At 38.6% G+C, this 10,959-nt stretch overlaps 1 protein-coding gene across 5 annotated transcripts in view; it reads right to left on the bottom strand.

The window, feature by feature from the left end:
- Positions 1-10,727, bottom strand: part of sntg2 (syntrophin, gamma 2) — a 93,607-nt gene extending 82,880 nt beyond the window's left edge. For all 5 annotated transcript variants that reach the window (XM_027274698.1, XM_027274700.1, XM_027274696.1 and 2 more), the window contains exon 1: positions 10,328-10,727. In XM_027274698.1, the coding sequence (XP_027130499.1) occupies positions 10,328-10,399 (72 nt within the window). In that variant the 5' untranslated portion in view covers positions 10,400-10,727. The remainder of the gene's footprint in view (positions 1-10,327) is intronic.
- Positions 10,728-10,959: the final 232 nt, after the last annotated feature.

Consider the following 10,959-nt stretch of genomic DNA (forward strand, 5'->3'; position numbering starts at 1 on the left):
ATACTGATTTATTTATGTGGGCCTTTTTATGTGGCTAATATATGCGTTGTTGCTGCCCCGGTCCACAGAAGTGAGTCGTTTCTCTAAACTGGGGTTATGTCAACTATTGTCTGCTGTACTCTGACAATGGATAAGTATGTATGTATTATCAGCAAAATGTACTTAAAGTATCCAAACAGAGTACTCATAGTCCCTCTGTTACTGTATTAATATAATGTTTTTGGGTTAATATTACTGCTACATTAATGTCTATGTTGCATTTTACTGTTGTAGATGAGAAAGGTTGTGCTAACTTTAAAAAGGTACTTTCTATACTGTTGGGTTGTTCTACTACCAATGCACTGCAGTCCTGTGAGATCCACAAATCTCTGAAAACCAGCCAATGTTTCCAGCTTTATGATCCTGCATTTCTAGCTAATGTAAGAGGGGTTTTGAAAATTAAATCACTGAATTTGTTTTCACTGTACTGTACTTACATAGCGCCTTTCTAGTCTTCCGACAACTCAAAGCGCTTTTACACTACCTATCTCATTCACCTATTCACACACATTCATACACTGATGGCATCGGCTGCCGTGCAAGGTGCCAACTGCTCATCAGTTTGAGGAGATAACCATTCATACACATCCACACACCGATGGCGCAGCAGAGCCGGGGATCAAACCCCTGATCATCTGAATAGTGGACAACCCGCTCTACCTCCTGAGCCACAGCAGCCCTGTACTGTACAAAAAGGGTATGGAAATCTAAGATGTTGTGGAGTAAAGTATAATGTTTCATATATATATAAATAATTGCAAAGGTACAAGTACAGTACTTCAGTAAATGTACTTAGTTACATTCCAACACTACTATATTACTGTATATTATATTATTACACACCATTAACCTTCTGTTATCTATCTACACAGCTCATTGAGGAAAGGAGGATTTAAGAACACACTCTTTAGCCTTTCCTCTTTGACACTTAACTCAAAGTATTATTTAAAAACAGTGTTTAAGCTTAAAGGAATAGCTCAGCATTCACTTTCTTGCTGAAAGTTTAATGCCACTCTAATGCCTGCGTGCTAAATACTGAATCTACAGCAAGCAACCCGTTACCTTAGTTTGCCTTAACACTGGAAACAGCTGGCCTGCCTCTGTCCAGAAGTGATAAAATCTGCCGACCAGCACTTCGAAGCTAACTAAGCAAGGCACAGTGAGATTCCATGAAAACATAAATTGCTGTTTTAACACTTTGCTTTTTGCAAAACTATACAAATACAATTTAAGAATAAACTCTACAGGTGCTGGGAGGCAGATTTTGTTATCTCATGCGTTAGCCAGCCTAGTCTTTTTGCTGAGCTAAGCAAGATTTTTCTGAAAATATCACTTTCATCCAAACATCCCCAAACATTGAGGAAAAAACCCCCCAACAACAACAAAATGCTAATGAATTTTATAGTTTCTCATGTAATAATGCAGCTGCTAAGATTTTCAAAAATGTTGTGAGCAGCAACCAAGCAGAGATTAGAAATGTAAGGAAGGGATTTGCAGGAAAGCAAGTAGGTGTGTGACAAAGTGGGAGTTCAGTTCTTTGTGCCAACCATGGTTGTTTTATATTTCTATGCCACAAATCCTGCTTTAAATTGCTGTCTAGGTAAATTACCTCATATGTATTAAGTAGATAATTTCCCTGTGCATCAGTAAATCCACACTATGCAGCACCAGGCCATACGCCAATATCCTGGAAGGTCAATAAACTGTAGGAATGGATTTAGCTATCCCCATATGCACAGAACCCACCCGAAATGTTATATTATATCTTCCGCAATCATCCTTGTTCAATCTTCCACTCTGTGTGGCTCCGTGGGGATTCAAAGCCACTTGATGCATTTCCTCTCTATTGTACAGTGTATTCGTTGTTTGAATAGACTTGTCTCGCAGAGCTGCACTGCTCAAATAAGAGCACGGCCGGGCTGCGTGATCACCGCGTGCTTTTCCCAAATCCATCCGACGTGTGAGATTATTGCATGTGGTTTAGTGCCAGAGATGAACAGCTAGATGAAGGAAATTAGCCTGTACGTTCTAAAAGTGACTTTTGTGTTTTTGATAGTATTTTCTGTCTCTTTTTCACACATGCGACACAGACACACAATTAAACTAATGAATTCTGCTGAGCAATCCGGGGTGAATTTTGAGGAACTTATCTAGGACTGTTAATATTTACAAAAGTCTTCCATTCTCCATTTCAAGGACGAATCTCAGTTGGACAAAAACTAAATAAATAAATAAAAATTGCTTTTAGTGCCCTTTTTTTTTGAGTGCTTTGTCTGAAGTGGTAAGAAAAGTGTCCACAACAATCCTCTATCAGCTAGTAAAAGGACAAGGTAGATTTCTTTATATCTCACTTAGAAATGAATGGGGACATTAAAATGCATAAGTTTCCCGCCTTGAATATAAATAAAAATGCTAATGAAACGCTGTGGGTATTAATAATGCAGAGGGTGGGTTTCCTTTTATTTGCTAAGGAAACATTTCGAGAAAGGTTCCAAACTGACAGCGCGACTTGTTTTGATGTATCAGGATTTATGACACTACATATTCTCTTGACATTTTAAAAATTAAAACACCATCTAATTAAGGCTTTAATTACTGCCTGATTTTGTGGTTAGTTGAATAATGGAATATGACTGTGCATAATGTTGTATTATATATGTATCTTTGCACTTCCAACAGGGACTAATTAGAAGTTTTAAAAAAGACTCATTTATGATATAACACTGGAGTTTGCCCTTTGGCCCATTTCAGAACTCTCGTGGGTTCCTCAAGTTCCTTAGTTCATATGCCATACAGAGATTAAAGTCAAACTGTGGAGCCATCTGACAGGAAATTATATCTATATATAATGATGTAGTACAGTATTACTAAACATTTAATACAGCATAAGGAGGAAATGCTTGAAGGATACAAACAACATATGCCACGTGTACGCATTCTTACTCTAGGGTCATTAAATTACATCATTCATTTTGAAGAGCACGGCTCCAATGATAAGAAGAAAATTGAATATTGTTCAGGAAATGAAAGACACTAAATATAATCCCTTTTAAAGAAAGTGAATTTCAATTTTATAATATAGACATCTGATTGTTTGGTGTCTTTTCCAATTACTTGAGTAGCTATTGAGGGGAAAATGAAAAGTTAAAGAGAATACATGTTCATGCTCCAACAGGAGCGATTTGGTTAAAATATGATTGACTTCCTGAATACAAAAGCATCGACTTTCACACTCCACTGGGGTATAATTATGCTTCTGCAGCTCCTGCCAAGAGAAGCCCTCAGGCGTGTGACCATGGGGGGTTGGAAATTTTATATGACATGCATGTCACTTATTTTTTTAGAAAAGGCACAAGCCAGGGTTTGATTGTCTGATAACCATATTGCATCAACCTCTATTTAATCCCATTTGCAGTGATCTAAGTTTTGGGTTGTCCTTGCAACTTGTCTGTAAAGGTTATATTGACCAACAAGTCGATATCACCTCCACAGTTTTGTGCAGTCCTCTAAGGCTGTGTGTGGGGAAATTATTCCTTCAATGTAAATATTTTAGTGCAGCATTTTTAACATTTTTTCTCATATTGTATTGACAGAAAAAGTTGATTTGGTTTCTCGGGACGGAATTAATTTGCAGTAAGTTGACTGAAACCAGGTACAAGTTTTTTAGTGCTTTCTCAGTTCACATGTAGCCCAATCAGAGCCAAGAACCAAGACAATCATAAATGTCCTATGCTAATTATAATGTTAATATCAAGATAATTGGAACATGAGGAATATGTTGTAATAAACAGAAACGACAGTTGGTGACATTTGGTGTTGATGGTCATTAGTTATCACTGGATCGAGCTGTGTTTACAGAAAGTTTACTGCCACAAACCGCCAAAATAATTTTTGTTTTTTTATAGTGGCCCCTAACACTACCAACAAGACCATGGGTGGGGGAACACACTGGACATGAATGCCCAGTGTTGCCAATTTAGCGACTTTACTCCATTACAATTACATGCACATGGTAAATTATGCAAATTAGGTCATTACATCGTTTAGCGTCTTCCAGCGACTTTTTGGACAGCCAATAGCTACTTTTCTTACTGAGGAGTTGGCAACACTGTGAATGCTCAGCTGCAGTGTTGAGGTGTAAATAACTGATCCATGACCAGGTGGTCAGCCCTGGACTTACCTGATAGCGTAGTATGCCTATTAAAAAGGAGCTTTCAAAGCAGTGGAAGACTGCAAGAATGGCTTTGTTGAACACTTGCTGGCCTTCTTTCTGCCATCTCTTTCTCTGTAGGAACTTAAATGAGTTCCTTTAAAGAGTTCAATTAAAAAGGAAGAAATAACTCCTTGGACATACATAATGAAATGTTTTGTTGAATGCAGATGTGTGTCTTGTACATTCTGCACCATTGACCAAACATGTTTCTTGGCTTAAAGTGAGCCGTTGCTGGAATTCATTGATATTCTTGTGGTGCATATTTTGGGAATGAAGCACAAGACAAATAGAAATGTGTACTGTAAATGTATTCTAAATTATTGGAATAGTTCCTGCTCAAAATTGAAAAACAGAAAAACTGAATAATGTCATTTCTCTGTCACTGGAAAGCATTGAACAGGTTGACAGGCTGGATTAAATTGGAACTGTTGATATGTACGTGAACCATGTGACTGTGTTGCAGCGCTCTTATTCAGTGGCTTTGTGCTAAACCTGACTGATATGATATACTTATTTACTAAATTAGCACAATGTTTAGTCATTTTAAATATGTGAATTATGTGTGGGTGTTTTTTTTTCATCAAAAAAATTAAATCAATAATTAAAAAACATTAGGTTTTAGGTTAAATATGTAGACTATATTAAATATTAGCACTTCTTACTGTAAAGAGGTCATATTAGCAGGCTTTAGTTTAGAGCTGCAACGAGTACTCGAGTAATTTGAGTACAAAAAATCCTCATTTTCAATCCTCAATTTTTTTTTGCCTCAAATATTCGTTTAATTATTAATTTCGTTTAAGTAGTCACTTGCGTTCCACCCCGGTGATCGTGTTCTACACACACTGTTAACAGTGATGCACGCAACTCAGAGTAAAAAAGTTGTCGCTATGAAAGAGAGCGAAGAGACCGTCCGCAAAAGATGTCCTAAGTTTGGGATCAGTTGTTAGATTTTAACAGGCCTGTCGTTTCTGTCACAGATTATGCATTAGTATTATTTAAAAATGACAAAAAAAATCTGATTACTGATTACTCACTGAAATTTAGGTAGAATACTCCAAAAATAATCGATAGCTGCAGCCCTATTTTAGTTGAGCTACCAGGTCTGTGAAGTGACGCCATTGACTTCCCCCAACTGATTTATCACCTCAGTAAACAGTTTCCTAATGAGTTTAATCTCTAATTTCAAGTCTTCAAGACTTCAGGGTGTGGCCACGTAGTACAGGTGCCTCCACCGGGATCACGAAACTCAGATCAAACTGTCATACTCGCCAGTGTTACTGTACTGACTATTTTTCGTATCAAATATTTCAGAAAACGACATCCATTAGCGCTACGTTCTCATCCAAATATGGTAATTTCTGGCTCCAGAAAACAAGACAGCAACAGACTAAATACTAAAAAACAAAATGCTTCGCTAACATTAAACTCAAGGCTTTAAAATTAAAACCAATCAGTGATCATCACGGTGGGTTTAGACTTGGGTGTAACCCGTTTTAATTTTGTGAAGCATAAAACTCACCTGACTAGCATGAAGGATGAACTACCGTGGCGAAACACGTGAAATGCTGGTTCAACATAGTGGACTCTCTGTAAAAGGAGCCACACTTTGAAATAGATTTTACAGTCGAGGAGAAATGATGTCTAAAAACAAATCTCTCCCAGTGTAGAGAGGCAGGAAAACACCCCGTTAATGCCACCTGTCCATCACATCACATACCCTGACATACAATTCAAACACACAGCCAGAGTAATGCACACACTGCTGTTTGTTTTTGGATTGGAAGCTCTTCTATATAATTTGTCAGTGACTGCCAATCACTGAACTAGTTTGCATGTTTCAAAAACCAACTCTAACATTTTTAAATGCCTGCTTTATGCTTAATGAATTTGACTGAAGACCGCTTGCAAGAACAAAAACATAACCTGTGTACGAGGGTGGACAGGATCTCAGGAAATAAATTGTGTCCTGTCATAAGACCTAGCTGTATATATGTAATCACTCTGGATGCACATTTTCACAACCTGAGTCTTGAATATTAAAACGGTGGGTATTCAGTGCAAAAACAATACATGCCATCATATGTCAAAAAAGCATTTATATATAACACATTTTTAACATTAATTCAACCCAAAAGCTAGATCATTAAAGCCTTTCTGTTTACCACAGTATAGGAACCTGCAAAATCTGGAGTTTGATTACTGTGGAAGCACAATCAAGTCTGTGCTTAACACTGTGAAACTGCTCACCAGGTGATCAAAAATATGCATGATGAAGTGAAAGCCGTACAGACGTTACTCTGTTTGTGGGAGAATCTATTGCAACAGGAAAACTCTCTTACTGTATAATTTTAGTCATCAGTCAGTGGTAAATGGAGAGTGGGATATGTGTGAAAACTGAACACACTCTAAGCAGATTTAAGCTGCAGACTTGTGTCCCTTGAGTCTCAGACATTGAGTTCTAAAAGGAAATGCTTTGTGAACGTAAAGTGCTCACAAAGCAGGACTCTAGGGACTGATGAAGTTAAAAGGTGCTATGTGTCCGGTGGAGGAAATAGAGTGCTGCAGGGATGACATATTTTTGAAGGTGAACACTGGTTTCTTTGACAAAAAAAGAAAGAGATTTTTTCCATTTCTGGGATTTTGGATTATTTCAGAAAATAAGCTCTATGGTTAATCTCTATAAACAGATATCTGCATATGAATACAGAATCTCTGGGCAAGGGACCAAGATTTTGGCACCAGAGGTGTTCTGGTTTCCAATTTTAGTCTCCATTAAGTCTGACCAGTCACATTTGAGCAGGCTTTGGTTGCAACAGTCCATGTGGTGAGCAAAAGAGGCGGGACACATTAGGCAAAAGGCAATTTCGGAAGGCATCAGCTATGTTTCTTATTATAGAGATTAGCAGAAATGTAACTCTTTGCACTGCAGAGGAATCTGTTATCGGTTTCCTGCTGATCCACCAAAAGGCCAGAAAACCCAAAGGCTAAATCTTCAGACAATAGGTTCTGAGATTATTGTTTGGCAAACAAAGTTTGTGATACTTAGGGTAAACGTTTTGTTTAACAAGATAATCTTCACAAATAAAAAAAAAAACTTAATGCAAAATGACGAGAATCTGGTCAGTTTCCTCAATAGAACATCCGGTGCAGGCTCCCGATCGTAAAAACAGACAAATGTGAAACTATTCAATTACGTGGCCTACTTACTCATGGGAGAAGCACATAAATCAAGGAAAAGTGATTAAATCTGAGCAAGTTAATAAAATCTGATGGACAAAATACTTCTGAAACGCTTCTGGTGGGGTATATGAAGCCACGTGGGGAACGGAGCCATCACACACCTCTGCATTGTGGGATCCAGAGGCAGAGCATAAAAATTTGTTTATCGCGGGGGATACGTTCTAAAAATAACCGAATAATAAACGAAATCCGCGAAGTAAGTTTTACAATTATTATACATGTTTTAAGGCCGTAAACCCCCTAACCACACACTTTTATACACATTTTTACACACATTTTGTACAGTACTCCCTTAATTAATCAGGACGCAGAACACACGTGCGGTTCTCACTTAGCCAATCAGGACGCAGAACACAATGCACGTTCATACTGTACAGTATGTAAAAATAAAGCATGCAAAATGACACAAAAAAAATCCGCGAAACAGCGAGTCCGCGAAAAGTGAACCGCGATATAGCGAGGGAAGACTGTATATGTCATATAACAAAATGTGAAAATCTCTTTATTTCAGGCATTTAACCAAAAAAAAACGAAAAAATCGACTTGCAAGACACGGGGAACATCATGCAGGTATATAGCTATATATAGCATTTTGTTTTTATTACCTTAGAATGAGCCTTTTATATCTACAGAGGAAGCTGATCCTCTTCCATGGATTCAGCCACGCTCACCCACTATGTTACAGTAAATAAGGCATTCACACATTCGCCATGAAAAGGCTGCAATCAACAAATACATGGCTAAATGCTACTACTTCCTACATACTGACACTTTAAAGTTCTGTTATCTTCTGTTTTTCCCGAGTTTTCATGGCCTCTGTACATCACTGGTTCTCAAACTTTAAATGAAATAAAACAATTTAAAACATATGAAACCATCACAACATTTTGAACGAAATTAAAGCAGTGGATCGCTCAAATGTAATTTAAAATGAGCATGCATTGCATTTCCTGAAATGTCTTGTTTCAATATCAGCCTGATACCTAGACATGTTCATTCACATAGTGCACGCATACAGTACATCCATGACGACTTAAGATGTGACATGAGATAGTAGGCAGGGATTACATGATTAGGAAGAGAAGTGTGGATCAGGAGTACCCTTTTAACACCAAATGGTTTTTGAACTGGTTCTGTTCAGGATTTAACAACAGTTGTCAATAAACAATCTTCTTCTAAGAATAAGACTGCTTCCTGTGCAGGGATGAGGATCGACCTACACTGCTGGATTTTAACGTCTGTCAAAGTCTCAGAGACAAATATTTTCTGAGGTGGTACATGGCATAAAAAGTATAAAGAGTGACACTTCCTTCTACATGCTTGGAACGGAAGGCGAGTGGTATTCAGCTGGTTGCAATATGCAACTTCACCCCTAGATGCCACTAAATTCTACACACTGTACCTTTAAAAGTAGTCTAACCACAGTACCCAAGAAAGCACAGCTCAGTAACAGCCAGAATTGATACAACTGTAGAGCCAGCAGGCATTACAGGTTCATCAAATGACAATATAAAGAATGGACAGAGCCTGCCGTTACGCAGAGGTTTCCAAAGCACTGTTTTGGAAAAAAAAAAACATGTGGCACTGACACCCACCATGTTGGACGTACTGATTTTTCCGCCTCCCGGTTAATCTAAATATCGGCAAAGACGTGGATCACCAATGGACCTGAGGCAGGCTGAATGACGCCTGGGTGCTCTAATAAGCCATCTGTAATGGCATCCACCTGTCAGGTAATGCTTTAAATTATGCAGAACTTTGAGCCTTAATATCATTCAAAGGGTGAGTTAAAAAAAAAAAAAAACATTCAGCACCCTCACAGTGGTCATAAACGGGGAAATTAGCTATAGAGACCAAAGTGTTGTCTGAACCACATTGTAAACATGTTTATATTTATAAGTTGGACATTTTAATATGGGGGCTTATGGAGACTGACTCACTTCTGCAACCTGTTTCAAGTGGCCGCTGGAGAAATTACAGTTTATAGCACTTAATTGGCATTGGCTTCATTTCCCTAACAACTTGGGCATTACTGAAAGTGTGATATAATTTGATATAAAAATAAATAAATAAATCACTTGTAAAACACTATTTGACAACGACCAAAATTGACGTCTAAGAAACGTCGACTAAATATAAAGTTATAAGAGTTAAGCCACTCTAGGGTCTGTGTGTGTGTGTGTGTGTGTGTGTGTGTGTGTGTGTGTGTGTGTGTGTTCGCTGTTCCCTATCAAACCACAACTGATGGAGGATTCATGAAAACGCACCGTTCCATCAAATGGAAGAAACGTCGCCCCAGCCTGCAGGCACATATCTGGTAGTTTAAGGACTACTTGCTCACCGGTCACATTGCACGTCTTATAAAGCAGGACTGTGGAGCTTTTTGAAATGGGCATGCTCTCCTGGTAAATTCGGCATACACGTACTGATGAATGAAACAAGGCACTGCTGCATTTCAAGGATTTTTGCGCTGAACTTGTAGCGTCGCACGCATCAGTCGCTTCCGTCGTGGACACTCGCCTTACAGTCATCTTACAGTCATAAAAGTTATGCGTTTGATCACACCAGAGCACCATAGTTTGATAAATACATGCCGAACTGTGCAAAAGATGCAGTTCATGTGGAAAAGATCGTCACCTCGAGTCCTGTTAATTATTCACAAGTATTTATAAGCAATAAAAGATAAATAGATGTTTTTTTAAAGGGAGTCTGGAGTTCACCTTAAATCAGAGAATAAACCTGCGTGCGTGCTCTTTGTAACTGCCCTTACACATTGCACATCTCATGGGAATAAAGCAAACTGATGTAAATCTTTAGATAAATAGGTTTACTTGCCCAAGTTGGAACCAAAAGGCTGGCGGGTCGCTCGATCAGCTCAGGTTGCTGTTGTTTCCCGGTTACATTCATTTCCCATAAAACCGCTTTCTCTGTCCGCTGACTTCGACGAGAGTTTCTCAAGTCATTTACCCAGCAATCTGACTGCAAGTGTTATTCACCGGCGTCCCGTTGAACGGCACAGGCAGACGGACACACCATGCCTTTAAAGAAAAATAAATAAAGCTGCTTCTGTCCTGCAGTTAGAACAATGTTTGTCTGCTGCAGGGACAGATCAGTAACGTCAATCGTTGCTTATGTCTCCACGGCTCAGCCCTGACTGTCTGCACACAGTAGCTCCTCTGCTGCTGCTCATCAGTCTGCATGTCTTTCCACCTGCAGCCTGTCCTCCTATTAACCATCCCTGCGTCAAACCACAGGACATTAACCCATTCACTGGTTATTTCAATCCTGAAATCACACTTGGCGTTTAATCAGCATAAATCATAGAGTAGAGAAGAAGAAGAAAAAAAAGGTATAATTTCATTAGTAGTAGCAGTGGCACTTTAATTCTAGGATGTATTTGCAATCAAATTGCAAATTTACCCTGGATTCCTCTGTGCCTCTGGTGAGAAACATCACCAAGATACTAA

This window comes from Larimichthys crocea, chromosome XXIV (assembly GCF_000972845.2).
Source record: "Larimichthys crocea isolate SSNF chromosome XXIV, L_crocea_2.0, whole genome shotgun sequence".
NCBI lineage: Eukaryota > Metazoa > Chordata > Actinopteri > Sciaenidae > Larimichthys > Larimichthys crocea.